General features: G+C 44.3%; 1 protein-coding gene across 1 annotated transcript in view; it reads right to left on the reverse strand.

Annotated features, from left to right (window-relative positions):
- Positions 1 to 228: 228 nt before the first annotated feature.
- The window catches only part of LOC129836308 (rap1 GTPase-GDP dissociation stimulator 1-like), a 21,250-nt gene continuing 3,552 nt past the window's right edge, over positions 229 to 17,926 (reverse strand). The window contains exons 2-14 of the mRNA XM_055902288.1: positions 17,924 to 17,926; positions 7,425 to 7,547; positions 6,574 to 6,699; positions 6,199 to 6,327; positions 5,708 to 5,833; positions 5,400 to 5,543; positions 4,915 to 5,046; positions 4,464 to 4,598; positions 4,127 to 4,252; positions 3,304 to 3,443; positions 2,986 to 3,112; positions 1,762 to 1,890; positions 229 to 1,640 (exon numbers count right to left, since the gene is read on the reverse strand). The exon at positions 17,924 to 17,926 is cut by the window's right edge and continues 102 nt beyond it. Of these exons, the coding sequence (XP_055758263.1) occupies positions 1,513 to 1,640; positions 1,762 to 1,890; positions 2,986 to 3,112; positions 3,304 to 3,443; positions 4,127 to 4,252; positions 4,464 to 4,598; positions 4,915 to 5,046; positions 5,400 to 5,543; positions 5,708 to 5,833; positions 6,199 to 6,327; positions 6,574 to 6,699; positions 7,425 to 7,547; positions 17,924 to 17,926 (1,568 nt within the window). The 3' untranslated portion in view covers positions 229 to 1,512. The remainder of the gene's footprint in view (positions 1,641 to 1,761; positions 1,891 to 2,985; positions 3,113 to 3,303; positions 3,444 to 4,126; positions 4,253 to 4,463; positions 4,599 to 4,914; positions 5,047 to 5,399; positions 5,544 to 5,707; positions 5,834 to 6,198; positions 6,328 to 6,573; positions 6,700 to 7,424; positions 7,548 to 17,923) is intronic.

Consider the following 17,926-nt stretch of genomic DNA (forward strand, 5'->3'; position numbering starts at 1 on the left):
TGTTTAGCTGGAATGGAATGTTCGTGTCCTGTATATTTGACTGTGATATGTGGATGTCTCTCCTAGCTATTTTAATTAAGATGAATGCACTTACTGTAAGTCACTCTAGATAAGAGCTATTTGCTAAATGACAAAAATGTAAAATGTAAATGTTTTACATACAGATCTCATATTACTGTATTGAATAACTTATTTAGAAAATTAAATAATATTGATGTCACAAAAGTATAATTTGTACATTTCTTTATTAAAAATGTAGTTATTTGTTACATATTTGTTAGCATTTTGCAAAAAAACATGATTATGTGTCTCTCTGAAATGAAAAAGTTATAGATTTTAAACAAATACATGTCTGTCATTGAACAACCACATGCCACGATTAGATAGTGAGAAAACCCACCAATCTCTTTCATAATTTCATTCAACATTAAAAGCTAATTTACCAACTCAGCTCCCATTGAGTAGCCTATTAGGTACTAAAAGGAAAGACAAATGGAGTGCTGTTTTCAGTTGCTATTAGCTATATTAATCCTTTTGAAATAGCCAGTCAGTCTCTGTTGGGCTCAAGACCCCTTAACAAATTGGTGTTAAAAGGAGTTGAATCAGCAGGACTCTGAGAGCAACATTACAGCTCCCTTCATCACAAGCCCTTTGCTGGCCCAGCATCAACATAACATGTTAGTCTGAATTTTAGTCTGAATTTTGGAGCTGGCAGCCAGTGGAGGAGCTGCCTGACACTCTCACCGCTCTGTAATGATTATCCCCAGTGCCCACCCACCTGTGCTCTCAGATAACTAGCACTAATTAAAATGTACTTTGGTAAAATATCAGAGATATTGGCTTTGAATGCTTTTCTTGAGCTGTAAACTGTAGATATGACAGAGGGGATCTCACTATGCAAGATCCACAGAGAAGAGACAGGTTCTATTCTAGGAACATTTACATCCATGTACATTGGTCAATACAGAGTATAGATAGAACATCACATGGATAAACAGTGTCAGACGTTAGTTTTGTGTTTTCCATTGAGGGTAAGCACATTAGATGCTATGAAACAGTAGCCATGTGGCGCATACATAAGCAAACGTTTCCTTTGATAATATACACTGGTCGTTATCGGAAATCATACATACATTGAATTGATTGGAGTACTGATTAGAAGAGCTATTTCACACATAAACACTATTTTATACAGATGGTCATGATGACTGAACCGGGGTTGTTGTGATTCGTGTGCGTTTTCATGGGTTGGCTCATTCAGCTTGTGCTTAGAACATAGTCTATCACCTTGTTAGCTCTATGTCAGATTGGGTTGGTTAGTCCTAATATAGCTCTGTCCAGCTGTGCTCTCCGTAGGCCAGGTGAATGGAGGCCCAGCTTTGGAAGACTCAATATCTGCTTCTTTTCATGGAGAGGATGGTGTAGTCACGATAGTAGGGGAGGTTTGCGGTGGCACGTGGTGCTGAGAGTCTGTGGTCACATTGACCAGGGCAGTGGTCCGGTCAGGCCAGTCTAGCTGGTTTCAGAAAGCATGGCCAGCACTGTGTCGGCCTGTGTGGCTACGTTGGTGCTGGAGTGACCAGAGAGCTTGTTGAGGGTCTCCTTCAGGTTAAGAGATTCCATTTCTTCCTTCATCAAGCCTAAGAGCGAGGAGTATAGAGACAAAGACAAAGAGAGAGAGAGTGAGAGACAGAAAAAAGGAGCGAGAGAACATGTGTGTGGGTGTGGGTGTGGGTGCACGTGCGTGCGTGGGGTACCTACTGGAGTTGGCCAGGCTACAGATAAGCCCTAGGGCACTGAACTTGAACTCCACCGTCCCCACTGGGTCATCCAGCATCTTCTGCAGTGTGGGCAAGAGCTCTGCCTCTCGGAATGATTCCTGCATGGAGGCTGGAAAACAGACGGACATGTCACACGCACACACGCAAGGTGTGTATAATTAGTATAACCTAAAAAGAGCATACAGTAATCACCATTGTAAAATATAAGCTGATATAATTGCATTGTATATTATTACATGCTGACATAATATATACAGATATTATTGCAAATCTATTTATTTTGGTTTCTGTCAGTAAACCTGTATCTAGCTACGTTCTGTCAGTAAACCTGTATCTAGCTACGTTCTGTCAGTAAACCTGTATCTAGCTACATTCTGTCAGTAAACCTGTATCTAGCTACGTTCTGTCAGTAAACCTGTATCTAGCTACATTCTGTCAGTAAACCTGTATCTAGCTACGTTCTGTCAGTAAACCTGTATCTAGCTACGTTCTGTCAGTAAACCTGTATCTAGCTACGTTCTGTCAGTAAACCTGTATCTAGCTACGTTCTGTCAGTAAACCTGTATCTAGCTACGTTCTGTCAGTAAACCTGTATCTAGCTACGTTCTGTCAGTAAACCTGTATCTAGCTACGTTCTGTCAGTAAACCTGTATCTAGTTACGTTCTGTCAGTAAACCTGTATCTAGCTACGTTCTGTCAGTAAACCTGTTTCTAGCTACGTTCTGTCAGTAAACCTGTATCTAGCTACGTTCTGTCAGTAAACCTGTATCTAGCTACGTTCTGTCAGTAAACCTGTATCTAGTTACGTTCTGTCAGTAAACCTGTATCTAGCTACGTTCTGTCAGTAAACCTGTATCTAGCTACGTTCTGTCAGTAAACCTGTATCTAGCTACGTTCTGTCAGTAAACCTGTATCTAGCTACGTTCTGTCAGTAAACCTGTATCTAGCTACGTTCTGTCAGTAAACCTGTATCTAGCTACGTTCTGTCAGTAAACCTGTATCTAGCTACGTTCTGTCAGTAAACCTGTATCTAGTTACGTTCGGTCAGTAAACCTGTATCTAGTTACGTTCTGTCAGTAACCTGTATCTAGCTACGTTCTGTCAGTAAACCTGTATCTAGCTACGTTCTGTCAGTCCTAAGGATAGCTTAAGATGTATTTATCTTTCCCTCTGATTGCTCTCAAAGGATAGTAGAATCCCTCACCGATGTCAATGGCAGATGCAATCGCTAGGGCCACCAGGGCTTCATTCTGCATGATCAAGTGTTCACTGGTTGCCATGGAGATGAGGTGTCGCACCCCATCTGCTTTGGTTACAGCGTTGATGACTTCCTGTAAGAGTCGGAATGGAGAGAATCAGTCTCTTGAAGAGATGAGTATTACACACATACAGCATGTAGTCCTCATACTGTGTGTGTGTGTGTGTGTGTGTGTGTGTGTGTGTGTGTGTGTGTGTGTGTGTGTGTGTGTGTGTGTGTGTGTGTGTGTGTGTGTGTGTGTGTGTGTGCCCACGAGTTACTCACCGGGGCACGGCTGTGTCTAATAAGGGCAGCCAGGAGGCGGTTGGCCTCTCCCCTGACCCCTGCATGGTCCCGTGCCTCACACCACTCAATAATCCGCGCCAACAAAACCTCATCTTTACCCAGCAATGCAGCTGCCTCCTCTGAGAGAGGACGAGAGGAGGGAGTGGAGGAGGAGGGAGTCAGAGATAGAGAATGGGGGGTGAGAAATTGAATGAGGGGGGAGATTAGAGTTGAGAGAAACATGGTTAGCACGGGATAGAGAGAGACAAGAGAAATTGAGAGAAAGATAGAGACAGAGATACAGAAAGAAAGGGAGGGAACGATAGAGAGAGAGAGAGAAGGAGAGAGAGGGAGAGAGAGAGAGAGAAATGGGGGGAAGAAACAATGAAAGGATTAGAAGTGAGAAAGCAGACTCAGAGTGGTGATTCCCTTTATAGGAGTGTATTACCTCAGTAGACTACAGTAATCAAGGGGAGCCAGTACCCTGCAATTTACTGTGACAGGTCATCGTAGTGCCTGTGGTGGATTTTATATCCCACATACAGTGTAAATAGGCTGTGATTCCAACTGTGCCTTTGGCCATAGAATAATTTTACAGCATCTACTGGGGCTGAAATAACTATCCTATACAGGTGGTAGGAACAACAGCCCTGTTTCTTAGTTTATCATAAATAAAAATTACTCCAACACACATTTAGTTAACTCTGCACTAGATAAATGCATTTGACCTATGTGATTTTAGTTGAGTCACATACAGTATAACCCAGACTTCTACATTAAGCACACATCCCATTCTTCTTCACCATACACCTTTCCCACGAACCTTGTCCATCCACCATCATGCGCAGGGTGCCCAGCAGTTTGAACTGCACTGGGGGCATGTCAGAGCGCAGCAAGGTCCTGATTCTCTCTGTCACCCCGTCCTCCAGCATCCTCACCTTATTACTGGCTGAAACACCAGGGAGAAGAGGGGTCACAGTGGTCTCAGAGCTGAGAGTCCTCCGTGTAAGAAGAGCTTACAAGATAAACACATTAGTCATGAATTCCCGCTGCCAGTTTGTCATTCAGTGGTGGGTTCAGTGGCGTCAGTTTGTGTGTGTGTGTGTGTGTCTGTTTGTGCGTGCGCGTGTGTGTTTGTGGTTATCCATCCTACTATGTACCTGGGATCGCCAGGTTTCTGAGCGCACTCAGTCCGGCATGCTGGACGGACACGTCGCCTTCGTCCACATGCTGCTCCAGTAGGGTAAGGATATGAGGAACCACCCCTAACTCCAACATCTTCACACAGTTACTGTCTGAGAAGGGTGAAAGAGAGAGAGAGAGAGAGAGAGAGAGAGAGAGAGAGAGAGAGAGAGAGAGAGAGAGAGAGAGAGAGAGAGAGAGAGAGAGAGAGAGAGAGAGAGTGAGAGAGAGAGAGAGAGAGAGAGAGAGAGAGAGAGAAGATAGAGAGAGAGAAAAGATAGAGAGAGAAAAGATACAGAGAGAGAAAGGTGAAGAGAGGTTATAAGGTAATAGAATATGAATATAGACATGGGCTAGGAACATCCGAGACTGAGGAGAATCAATTCTCAAAACTAAAGCAGTCAATCTGAAGGCATTTCGTCATCTCACCATTCCTGGCAAAGTTGGCGATGGCCAGGGCTCCAGACAGTTGCAGCTGAGTGTTGGAGGACTGCAGCCAAGAGAGTACATCCCGGTACACCACCCCCGTGCCCTCGCCAAAACACTTCTGCATGGACTCATCTAATGCACCAAACACAGCACACAGGGACAGGCAGCACATCAAACTAGTCAGTCACCAATCATCCATATTTCATTTAGCAAAGAAATCGAAACAGATAAAAGACAAATAAACCAGAAAACCACATATCATCATTACCAACACATCGCATGAGCTGATTTTTATGAATACAAATGTGATTCTTAGTCTGAGAGTATCTTTGCTCGATTACATTCGGAATCAAACATCAATCAAATTGAGTGATGTGAGCTGACAGACAGTGAAGGGGTGTGGGTGAGTGAGGAATGGACTATGGGGTTATGGGGGAGAACCATAGAGGGATTCTGGTGCCTCCAGGTCAGGTTGAGTTCCTTACCTCCCAGCAGGAGGGAAACGATGAGGTTAGAGGCGATCTTGATGCTGCAGAGGTCATGGGGGTCAGAGCCACCCTGTAGCCCCCGAATCATCTTGGACAGAGCCTCAGGAACCCCCGACTCCACAAACTGCAGCTTCAGAACGTCTGACAACAGCAGCACAGGAGGAGTGTGTTAGTCTGAGCACACATTCATTCAACCCTCCATCTGAAAAGCTTAAACCTCACTTGCAGCCTATTCAATCTCATCCGTGTCTGTATAAATGATCATCATTTGAATGACCACATTTCAGGCCCTTTCCCAGATGTACCACTCTCTCCCAGTGATCCCAGAACCTCCAGTATGATGTGTCTTCTCTCTGCATCAGTAGCCCGTTTTAGCTGGGCCGTCAGCACCTCCGCCACGCCCACCTCTACCAGAGCCTCCCGCGTCGTGTCTGCAGGGGTCAGAGGCCACATATTTGAATTGTCACCTTTATCTAACCAGGCCTGTCAGTTAAGAAACTATTCTCATTCACAGATAAGAATGTGAGAAACACAATAACTGGTTCAACTCAGTATATACAGTCTCCAAGTAAACAAATGAGACAAGCACACCATTTTGGTTCAGAAATGTAACTAAAAACGAACAGGCTTTCCTCCCCACTGGCTACAGGGGTCAATTCAACGTCTATTCCGTGTTGGTTCAACATAATGTCATTGAAATATCGTGGAAACAACATTGATTCAACCAGTGTGTGCCCAGTGGGTCCTCTCTGTGACCCTGTCTAGAGTATACTAAAGTTCCTCTGGTGTTCCTCACCCATGTCGGCCAGGTTACAGAGGGCCAGCAGACACACGTTGACCAGTGGGTCGTTCTCTAGGTTCTCCCTCATGATGGCCACCAGCCTGGGGATCACCCCACACTGCACCAGCTGATCCTGCTGGGCCGCTGAGAGAGGGAGGAGGAGAGGGATAAAAGGGGAAGGGAGAGAAGGAGGTAGAGAGTAATGGAGTGAGACTGAGATAAATAGACTTGGAGAGGTGGAGGCACACACAGCAAATCAATCAGGACAAGCATTGGGTAGTAAGATTACATATTCATTTAGTAGGCAGATTCTGGTTCAGATTCATCCTATAACTGCAGGTAAAGCCTGATTCCCCCTGGGAAAGGCCTGCGAGAGTCAGTCCCACTCACTGTTGTCGAAGCAGATGCGTCCGATGGCTCTGCCAGTGTGGAGGAGCAGCTCCTCGTCTGCACTGTTCAGCAGGGGCACCAGAACCGTCACCAGCCCAGCATCAATGCACGGGTCCCTCACCGCCGCTGGAACACAGGGACAGCATTTCCTCAATCTCTGTTTGTACCCACAGTAAGCCTATGGCATTGTTGTGTTTGTAAACGGAGGACTGGATCTTGGTAGATGCAAATAGAAAGTAGTCATTTTTAGTTCAGGGAGCGGTTCTTACAGAATGCACATACTGTAAGTCAGTGGCAGAAGTTCTGCTTTATGCATAGAAAAATGCATAGATTAAAGAACAAAGGATAGTGAAGGAAGCAGAGGGCACATCAATAACATATATTATGCATAGATATCATCTACATAAAGCTAATTAAAATAGCACATTAGCATAACTTCTTTTGAAAGGGCACTTTGAACCTCAAGTGCCCACTGGGCACACAATGGTTGAATCAACGTTGTTCCCATGTCATTTCAATGAAATAACATTGAACCAATGTGGAATAGTAGTTGAATTAACGTCTGTGCCCAGTGGGTACACAGTAGAGGTCATGAATATTAGTTGATAGGTAATGAGTAGGAGCCGGTGAGGTAGCACAGAGACCACTTTTCTGTCAAAATTGTCCATCAATGGTAATAGTTTGATTGCAGCCAGAAAATAAAATCAACTTATTTTATTTTAATCAGTGAGTCTTTCAAACACAGTGTGAGTCAGAGTAGTTGTGATTAAGGGCTTGGTTCTCTCCATTAAACTCAGATTGGTATTCATGCCCCCTGTTCCTCTGTCTTGTGGGCTGGCATCTCATCTCACCTTCCCTGGCCATTTCTGCCACCACCAACGCCACTTGGTTGGTGAGAGGACTCTTCACCCTGAGGGACTGGGCTAAGATGGGAAGGATCCCACTGGAGGCGATCTCCTCAGCAGCACCCTTCTCTGCGGACAGATCATACACATACTTACAGTGGGGCAAAAAAGTACTTAGTCAGCCACTAATTGTGCAAGTTCTCCCACTTAAAAAGATGAGAGAGGCCTGTAATTTTCATCATAGGTACACTTCAACTATGACAGACAAAATGAGAAAAAAAATCCAGAAAATCACATTGTAGGATTTTTAATGAATTTATTTGCAAATTATGGTGGAAAATAAGTATTTGGTCACCTACAAACAAACAAGATTTCTGTCTCTCACAGACCTGTAACTTCTTCTTTAAGAGGCTCCTCTGTCCTCCACTCGTTACCTATATTAATGGCACCTGTTTGAACTTGTTATCAGTATAAAAGACACCTGTCCACAATCTCAAACAGTCACACTCCAAACTCCACTATGGCCAAGACCAAAGAGCTGTCAAAGGACACCAGAAACAAAATTGTAGACCTGCACCAGGCTGGGAAGACTGAATCGGCAATAGGTAAGCAGCTTGGTTTGAAGAAATCAACTGTGGGAGCAATTATTAGGAAATGGAAGACATACAAGACCACTGATATCTCCCTCGATCTGGGGCTCCACGCAAGATCTCACCCCGTGGGGTCAAAATGATCACAAGAACGGTGAGCAAAAATCCCAGAACCACACGGGGGGACCTAGTGAATGACCTGCAGAGAGCTGGGACCAAAGTAACAAAGCCTACCATCAGTAACACACTATGCCGCCAGGGACTCAAATCCTGCAGTGCCAGACGTGTCCCCCTGCTTAAGCCAGTACATGTCCAGGCCCGTCTGAAGTTTGCTAGAGAGCATTTGGATGATCCAGAAGAAGATTGGGAGAATGTCATATGGTCAGATGAAACCAAAATCTAACTTTTTGGTAAAAACTCAACTCGTCGTGTTTGGAGGACAATGAATGCTGAGTTGCATCCAAAGAACACCATACATACTGTGAAGCATGGGGGTGGAAACATCATGCTTTGGGGCTGTTTTTCTGCAAAGGGACCAGGACGACTGATACGTGTAAAGGAAAGAATGAATGGGGTCATGTATCGTGAGATTTTGAGTGAAAACCTCCTTCCATCAGCAAGGGCATTGAAGATGAAACGTGGCTGGGTCTTTCAGCATGATAATGATCCCAAACACACCGCCCGGGCAACGAAGGAGTGGCTTCGTAAGAAGCATTTCAAGGTCCTGGAGTGGCCTAGCCAGTCTCCAGATCTCAACCCCATAGAAAATCTTTGGAGGGGGTTGAAAGTCCGTGTTGCCCAGCAACAGCCCCAAAACATCACTGCTCTAGAGGAGATCTGCATGGAGGAATGGGCCAAAATACCAGCAACAGTGTGTGAAAACCTTGTGAAGACTTACAGAAAACGTTTGACTTCTGTCATTGCCAACAAAGGGTATATAACAAAGTATTGAGATAAACTTTTGTTATTGACCAAATACTTATTTTCCACCATAATTTGCAAATAAATTCATAAAAAATCCTACAATGTGAATGTCTGCAATTTTTTTCTCATTTTGTCTGTCATAGTTGAAGTGTACCTATGATGAAAATTACAGGCCTCTCTCATCTTTTTAAGTGGGAGAACTTGCACAATTGGTGGCTGACTAAATACTTTTTTGCCCCACTGTATATATCAACTACTCCTTGGCATGGAGATACAATAGAATGGAATATAACTGAAGACGGAAAATGACAAATGGCTTTACAGTAACATAAATCATCTTTATTGACCTATAGACAAACCAGCTAATTGTTACCCAGAAATGAATTCAGACACAACTTTTGCAAATGAAAGTGTCCCAGCATTAGATGTAATGCCATTTCCTGTGCCAAGTCTCTTCTCTGCGTCTGTTCTGTGGGTGGCACTGTGTGCTCTTTTCGAAGGATAGGTCACGGTCTCTCCGTGGCTATGGGATCCGAGGGTCTGCCGGGCATTGGGATGACAACCCAACTCGGGATGAGGAGGGCTTTTAGCGGGTGGAATAGTGAGGACCAATTGAAGGTTTACTTAGTAGCAATGCAAATATCATGGTACAGCTATATAGACACTCAATCATCATGTTACTTTTTAATGGTACGTTTACAAACATATATTTTAATAAATAGAATTGAAACATGTGTCTCATTATGGTAAGTGGTGAAATAAGTATAGCCAGTTATAATTGTAATGGCTTAGCAGATAATAAGAAAAGACCATCAGTATTTACCTGGCTAAAAGAGAAGTAATATAATATCTATTGTTTACAGGAAACTCATTCAACAATTTTAGATTAAGTTTTGTGGAAAAAAGACTGGGGGGGAGAAATATATTGCTCCCATGGGCAAATAAATTCAAAAGGATGATGATATTAATTAACAGTAATTTTGATCCAAATTGTCACGTTCGGCGTAATGATGAGACCAATGTGCAGCGTGGTGAGCGTACATTTAACTTTATTTAAAATGTCGCCAACAACAACAAGAAACAACAAAAACGAACGTGACGCTTACTAGGGCAATACAGGCCACTAACAAAGTCAACTACCCACAACTAAGGTGGAAGAACAGGCTGCCTAAGTATGATTCCCAATCAGAGACAACGATAGACAGCTGTCCCTGATTGAGAACCATACCCGGCCAAAACATAGAAACAGAAAACATAGAAATAAAGAAACTAGAATGCCCACCCTAGCCACACCCTGGCCTAACCAAAATAGAGAATAAAAGCCTATCTATGGCCAGGGCGTGACAGTACCCCCCCCAAAGGTGCGGACTCCGGCCGCAAAACCTGACTCTATAGGGCAGGGTCCGGGTGGGCATCTACTTCGGTGGTGGCTCCGGAGCGGGACGCAGGCCCCGCTCCACCTCTGGCTCCCCCCACTTTGGTGGCGCCTCTGGACTGGGGACCCTCGCTGCAGGCCCCGGACTGGGGACTGTCGCTAACGGCTCCGGACTGGAGACCGTTGCTGGAGGCTCCGGACTGGAGGCCGTCGTTGGAAGCTCCGGACCGGGGACCGTCGCTGGCGGCTCCGGACTGGGGACCGTCGCTGGCGGCTCCGGACTGGGGACCGTTGCTGGAGGCTCCGGACTGGACTGGAGGCCGTTGTAGGAGGCTCCGGACTGGAGACCGTGGTCGGAGGCTCTGGACTGGAGGCCGTCGCTGAAGGCTCCGGTCCGCGGATCCATACTGGAGGCTTCGTGCCATGGATCCTCATTGCAGGCTCCGGGCCATGGACCATCACTGGAGGCTTCGTGCCATGAATCATCACTGGAGGCTTCGTGCCATGGATCATCACTGGAGGCTTCGTGCCATAGATCATCACTGGAGGCTTCGTGCCATGGATCATCACTGGAGGCTTCGTGCCATAGATCATCACTGGAGGCTTCGTGCCATGGATCATCACTGTAGGCTTCGTGCCATGGATCATCACTGGAGGCTTCGTGCCATAGATCATCACTGGAGGCTTCGTGCCATGGATCATCACTGGAGGCTTCGTGCCATGGATCATCACTGGAGTGAGGAGACGTATAGGCAGCCTGGTGCGTGGAGCTGCCACAGGGCTTACCAGGCTGGGGAGACATACAGGAGGCCTGGTTCTGGGAGCAGGCACAGGACTCACCAGGCTTGGGAGACATACAGGAGGCCTGGTTCTGGGAGCAGGCACAGGACTCACCAGGCTGGGGAGACATACTGAAGGCCTGGTTCTTGGAGCAGGCACCGGACACACTGGGCCGTGGAGGCGCACTGGAGGTCTCGAGCGTAGAGCCTGCACAACCCGTCCTGGCTGGATGGTTACCTTCGCCCGGAAAAGGCGGGGCGCTGGCACAGGACGCACTGGGCTGTGCAGACGCACCGGAGACACAGTGCACAGAGCCGGCGCAGGATATCCTGGGCCGTAGAGACGCACTGGCGGCCAGATGCGCATCCGTCCTGGCTGGATGCCCACTCTAGCCCGGCAGATGCAGGGAGCTGGAATGTAGCGCACCAGGCTGTGAACGCGCACTGGAGACACCGTGCGCTCCACCGCATAACACGGTGCCTCACCAGTACCACGCTCCCTACAGTAAGCACGAGGAGTTGGCTCAGGTCTCCAACCTGACTCAGCCAATCTCCTCGTGTGTCCCCCCAAAAATTGTTGGGGAGTGGCCTCCCGGTCTTTCGTGCCAGCCGTGACCCTGTGTAATCCTGGGCCCTTTTACTCGCTGCCTCCGCCTTCCTCGCTGCTTTAATCTCCTCCTTTGGACGGCGATATTCTCCAGCCTTTGCCCAGGGTCCCTTGCCTTCCAAGATCTCCTCCCATGTCATATCCTCCAGAAAACACTGCTCCTCCTGGCCCCGCCTCTTGGTCCGTTTGTGGTGGGTAGTTCTGTCACGTTCGTCGTAACGATGAGACCAAGGTGCAGCGTGGTGAGCGTACATTTCACTTTATTTAAAATGTCGCCAACAAAAACAAAAAACAACAAAAACGAATGTGAAGCTTACTAGTGCTATACAGGCCACTAACAAAGTCAACTACCCACAACTAAGGTGGAAAAACAGGCTGCCTAAGTATGATTCCCAATCAGAGACAACGATAGACAGCTGTCCCTGATTGAGAACCATACACATAGAAACCAAAACATAGAAACAGAAAACATAGAAATAAAGAAACTAGAATGCCCACCCTAGTCACACCCTGGCCTAACCAAAATAGAGAATAAAAGCCTATCTATGGCCAGGGCGTGACAGTACCCCCCCCAAAGGTGCGGACTCCGGCCACTCCAGGGCGTGACACAAATGTGCAAATTGTCCAAACAGATCATCAAGGTAGATGGATTATTTTAAATATGTTATTGGACAATTAACAGATATGGCATATTAACATATACGGTCCATATAATGATGATCCAAGCTTCTTTGAAAATATATTTAAGAATTTATATATTTTAATACGGGACTTTAATACGGTTTTAAATTCCTCTATGGACCGTAAAAGAAATCACACTACAAACTATCACTCTCGGGCACTTAAGGAAATCATGAATGTCATGGATATATTGGAATTAGTGGATATATGGAGGCTTAAATATCCTGACCTAGTAAAATATACATGGCAGAGGTTTATCAAGCTAGTCTTGATTACTTTCTTATGTCATTCTCTCTGGCACCAAAAAGTTTAAAAAGTGTTGATAGGGGACAGAATACGGTCGGATCATCACATAATTGTCATATATATTACTCCTACAGAATTTCCACGTGGGCGGGGATATTGGAAACGTAATCAAATCCTACTGGATGATAACTTGTTTATAACTAGGACAGAATCATTTATAACTGACTTTTTCTGACATAACATAGGTACAGCAGATCCCCTTATTGTATGGAACACTTTTAAATGTGCCTTTAGAGGCCATTTTTTCCCTATTAATAATGTAAAATGAACATCTGTACAGAAAGACTCAAGTGAAGGCCAAATTACAGAGGAGAAACTTCTTGATGCAATTAAAGCCTTTAAGGCTGGGAAAACTCCAGGGCTGGATGGCATACCAGTGGAAGTACAACAACCTTTTTTCTATATACTCAGAGGACCATTTTTAGCATGTTTTAACCACTCCTATATAAATGCTGGATTATTGGACATGCAACAATAAGGTCTGATTTCATTATTACTGAAACAGGATCCAATTGTTATGTATAAAGATCCAGTCCATTTAAAAAATTGGAGGCCTCTTACACTTCAGTGTAGTGATGCAAAAATTCTAGCTAAATGCTTGGTGTACAGAATTAAAAAGGTATTGTCAGATATTATTCATTCTAATCAGACAGGTTTTTTACATGGACAATACATTGGAGATAATATAAGACAAGTACTGGAAACAATAGAATACTATGAAATATCGGGGACACCAAGCCTAGTATTCATAGCTGATTTTGAAAAGGCTTTTGATGAAGTACGACTGGAGATTATATATAAATGCCTAGAATATTTCAAATTTGGAGAATCTCTTATAAAATGGGTCAAAGTTACTGTATGTATAGTAACCCTAGGTGTAAAATAGTAAATAATGACTACATCTCAGAAAGTTTTAAACTGTCAAGAGGAGTAAAACAAGGTTGTCCACTGTCGGCATATCTATTTATTATTGCCATCGAAATGTTAGCTGTTAAAATTAGATCCAACAATAATATTAAGGGATTAGAAATCTGTGGCTTAAAAACAAAGGTGTCGTTGTACGGTGATGATTCATGTTTTATTTTAAAACCACAATTAGAATCCCTCCACAGCCTCATAGAGGATCTAGAGTTGAAGTCAGAAGTTTACATACACCTTAGCCAAATACATTTAAACTCAGTTTTTAACAATTCCTGACATTTAATCCTAGTAAAAATTCCCTGTCTTAGGTTAGTTAGGATCACCACTTCATTTGAAGAATGTGAAATTTCTGAATAATAGCAGAGAGAACGATTTATTTCAGTTTCAGAAATTGTGTCTGTAAAATGTGTATAATATGTATAAACTGAAGGTAAAAGCCTAAGTGTTATTGTTTAATAGTTTACTTCAAATTGGGGGAGGGGTGGTAGGGTTTGCGAGGAATAATAAAGGTATATTCTAAAAAGAAGTATGTATATGTATGTATATATGTATGTGTATGTACTGTATGTATATACGTATATATGTATGAATGTTTATGTATGTATATATATATATGGGTATGTACTGTATGTGTATGTATGTGTGTATGTATGCATTTTTCCTATTTTGTTGCCTTACAACCTGGAATTAAAATGGGTTTTTGGGGGTTTGTATCATTTGATTTAAACAACATGCCTACCACTTTGAAGATGCAAAATATGTTTTATTGTGAAACAAACAAGAAATAAGACCAAAAAACAGAAAGCTTGCGCGTGCAAAACTATTCACCCCTCCCCCAAAGTCAATACTTTGTAGAGCCACGTTTTGCAGCAATTACAGCTGCAAGTCTCTTGGGGTATGACTCTATAAGCTTGGCACATCTAGCCACTGGGATTTTTGCCCATTCTTCAAGGCAAAACTGTTCCAGCTCCTTCAAGTTGGATGGATACCACAAATTCTCAAATGGATTGAGGTCTGGGCTTTGACTTGGCCATTCCAATAGATTTAAATGTTTCCGCTTAAACCACTCGAGTGTTGCTTCAGCAGTATGCTTAGGGTCATTGTCCTGCTGGAAGGTGAACCTCCATCCCAGTCTCAAATCTCTGGAAGACTGAAACAGTTTTCCCTCAAGAATTTCCCTGTATTTAGTGCCATCCATCATTCCTTCAATTCTGACCAGTTTCCCAGTCCCTGCCGATGAAAAACATCCCCACAGCATAATGCTGCCACCACCATTCCTCACTGTGGGGATAGTGTTCTCAGGGTGATGATAGGTGTTGAGTTTGCGCCAGACATTTTCCTTGATGGCCAAAAAGCAAAATTTTAGTCTCATCTGACCAGAGAACCTTATTCCATATGTTTGGGGAGTCTCCCACATGCCTTTTGGCGAACACCAAATGTGTTTGCTTATTATTTTTTATTTAGCAATGGCTTTTTTCTGGACACTCTTCCGTAAAGCCCAGATTTGTGGAGTGTAGGGCTTAAAGTGGTCCTATGGACAGATACTCCAATCTCCGCTGTGGAGCTTTGCAGCTCCTTCAGGGTTATCTTTGGTTTCTTTGTTGCCTCTCTGACTAATGCCCTCCTTGCCTGCTCTGTGAGTTTTGGTGGGCGGCCCTCTCTTGGCAGGTTTGTTGTGGTGACATATTCTTGAAATGTTTTAATAATGGATTTAATGGTGCTCCGTGGGATGTTCAAAGTTTCTGATATTTTTTATAACCCAACCCTGATCTGTACTTTTCCACAACTTTGTCCCTGACCTGTTTGGAGAGCTCCTTGGTCTTCATGGTGCCACTTGCTTGGTGGTGCCCCTGGCTTAGTGGTGTTGCAGACTCTGGGGCCTTTCAGAACAGGTGTATATATACTGAGATCATGTGACAGATCATGTGACACTTAGATTGCACACAGGTGGACTTTATTTAACTACTTACAGTATGTGACTTAATTGGTTGCACCAGATCTTATTTAGAAGCTTCATAGCAAAGGGGGTGAAAACATATGCACGCACCACTTTTCCATTTTAATTTATTTATATTTTTTGAAACAAGTCATTTTTTAAATTTAACTTCACCAATTTGGACTATTTTGTGTATGTCCATTACATGAAATCCAAATAAAATTCAATTTAAATTACAGGTTGTAATGCAACAAAATAGGAAAAATGACAAAGGGGATGAATACTTTTGCAAGGCACTGTACATGGATATATATATTTACCCCAAAAAATATATGGGGGATTGGAAATGATGCAGACAATTACATTGATGGAAGCAACAATCTATCCACAATATTAAAGCTGATCCACCCCTTCTCTTTGATGAGATTGATCCTCCTCTCCTCTCTCCGATTAACAGTGACTCTAAACCATTTGTGATGTCAAGAGAAGACCGGAGAGAGAAACTAAAATAGAATCCTCCTCTGTTGAGCTTGGGAGGGAGATTCATTGTGATTATTAAAGCAGCAAGATGCAATAGACACAGAGGAAGACTTAATGTTAGTATTTCTCCTTTCAGAGAATGTCACAACAGCCGAGGAGGCAGCTCAGGTTGTCAGGCACTAGGCCGCGCTGCTATGGTAACGTCCCCTTTCCCGTTTTTGAGGAGAACCAAATGTGGCTGCTTGTGCACAGTGCAACCTCATATAAATTGGATATTTGCCGAACCAGAAAGAGGGAGAGCTGGAAATAACCTGACCTGTCACTCTCACACTTCCTTCCTTTAAGTCTTAAGACCCCCCCTCTCCATAGCACTGTGATGTTTAATGAATACAGATGAGAAACAGCAGGGGTGTTCTGAACACTGCTGTAACACTCAGTCTTTTTATAACTGAAGATTTGTGCCGAGACTACGTCAGGCATCCAAAATATGATAAAAAAAGAGAACGTTTGTGCCTCAGCCCAGCAAATCAAAAAAGGGGTGAACGATAGATCCCTAAACAACATGATAAATATGCTGAGATAATTGAAGCTGAGACGATATATCGTTTCTAAATGCACTGGCCTTGCTTGCCATGGCCAAAGCAATGTCATAAAAGCTAACTGCTGGGAACAGGACAGGAGTGAGATTGATGAATCAGAGGTCAGTGTCTACTGGTGTGTGTGTACAGTGGTGTAAGGAGAGTGGTGTGTGTGTAGAGTAATGTGTATAGAGTGGTGTGTATAAAGTGGTGTGTAGAGTGGTGTGTGTAGAGTGGTGTGTGTGTAGAGCAATGTGTATAGAGTGGTGTGTGTGTCGAGTGGTGTGTGTAGAGTGGTGTGTGTGTAGAGTGGTGTGGGGAGAGTGGTGTGTGTGTAGAGTAATGTGTATAGAGTGGTGTGTATAGAGTGGTGTGTGTAGAGTGGTGTGTGTGTAGAGTGGTGTGTGTGTAGAGTAATGTGTATAGAGTGGTGTGTGTAGAGTGGTGTGTGTGTACAGTGGTGTGTGTGTAGAGTGGTGTGTGTGTAGAGTGGTGTGTGTGTACAGTGGTGTGTGTGTGTAGAGTGGTGTGTATAGAGTGGTGAGTGTGTAGAGAGTGGTGTGTAGAGTGGTGTGTGTGTAGAGTGGTGTGTGTGTAGAGTGGTGTGTGTAGAGTGGTGTGTGTAGAGTGGTGTGTGTGTACAGTGGTGTGTGTGTAGAGTGGTGTGTGTACATTGGTGTGTGTGTACAGTGGTGGTGTGTGTGTGTGTGTAGAGTGGTGTGTGTGTGTGTGTAGAGTGGTGTGTGTAGAGTGGTGTGTGTGTAGAGTGGTGTGTGTGTAGAGTGGTGTGTCTAGAGTGGTGTGTGTAGAGTGGTGTGTGTGTGTAGAGTGGTGTGTGTAGAGTGGTGTGTCTAGAGTGGTGTGTGTAGATTGGTGTGTCTAGAGTGGTGTGTGTAGAGTGGTGTGTGTGTGTAGAGTGGTGTGTGTAGAGTGGTGCGTGTAGAGTGGTGTGTGTGTAGAGTGGTGTGTCTAGAGTGGTGTGTGTAGAGTGGTGTGTGTAGAGTGGTGTGTGTGTTGAGTGGTGTGTGTAGAGTGGTGTGTGTAGAGTGGTGTGTCTAGAGTGGTGTGTGTAGAGTGGTGTGTCTAGAGTGGTGTGTGTAGAGTGGTGTGTGTTGAGTGGTGTGTGTAGAGTGGTGTGTGTTGAGTGGTGTGTGTAGAGTGGTGTGTGTAGAGTGGTGTGTGTAGAGTGGTGTGTGTTGAGTGGTGTGTGTAGAGTGGTGTGTGTTGAGTGGTGTGTGTAGAGTGGTGTGTGTAGAGTGGTGTGTGTGTAGAGTGGTGTGTGTTGAGTGGTGTGTGTAGAGTGGTGTGTGTGTAGAGTACAAACTCACTCT

Source organism: Salvelinus fontinalis, chromosome 37 (genome assembly GCF_029448725.1).
Source record: "Salvelinus fontinalis isolate EN_2023a chromosome 37, ASM2944872v1, whole genome shotgun sequence".
Lineage (NCBI taxonomy): Eukaryota > Metazoa > Chordata > Actinopteri > Salmoniformes > Salmonidae > Salvelinus > Salvelinus fontinalis.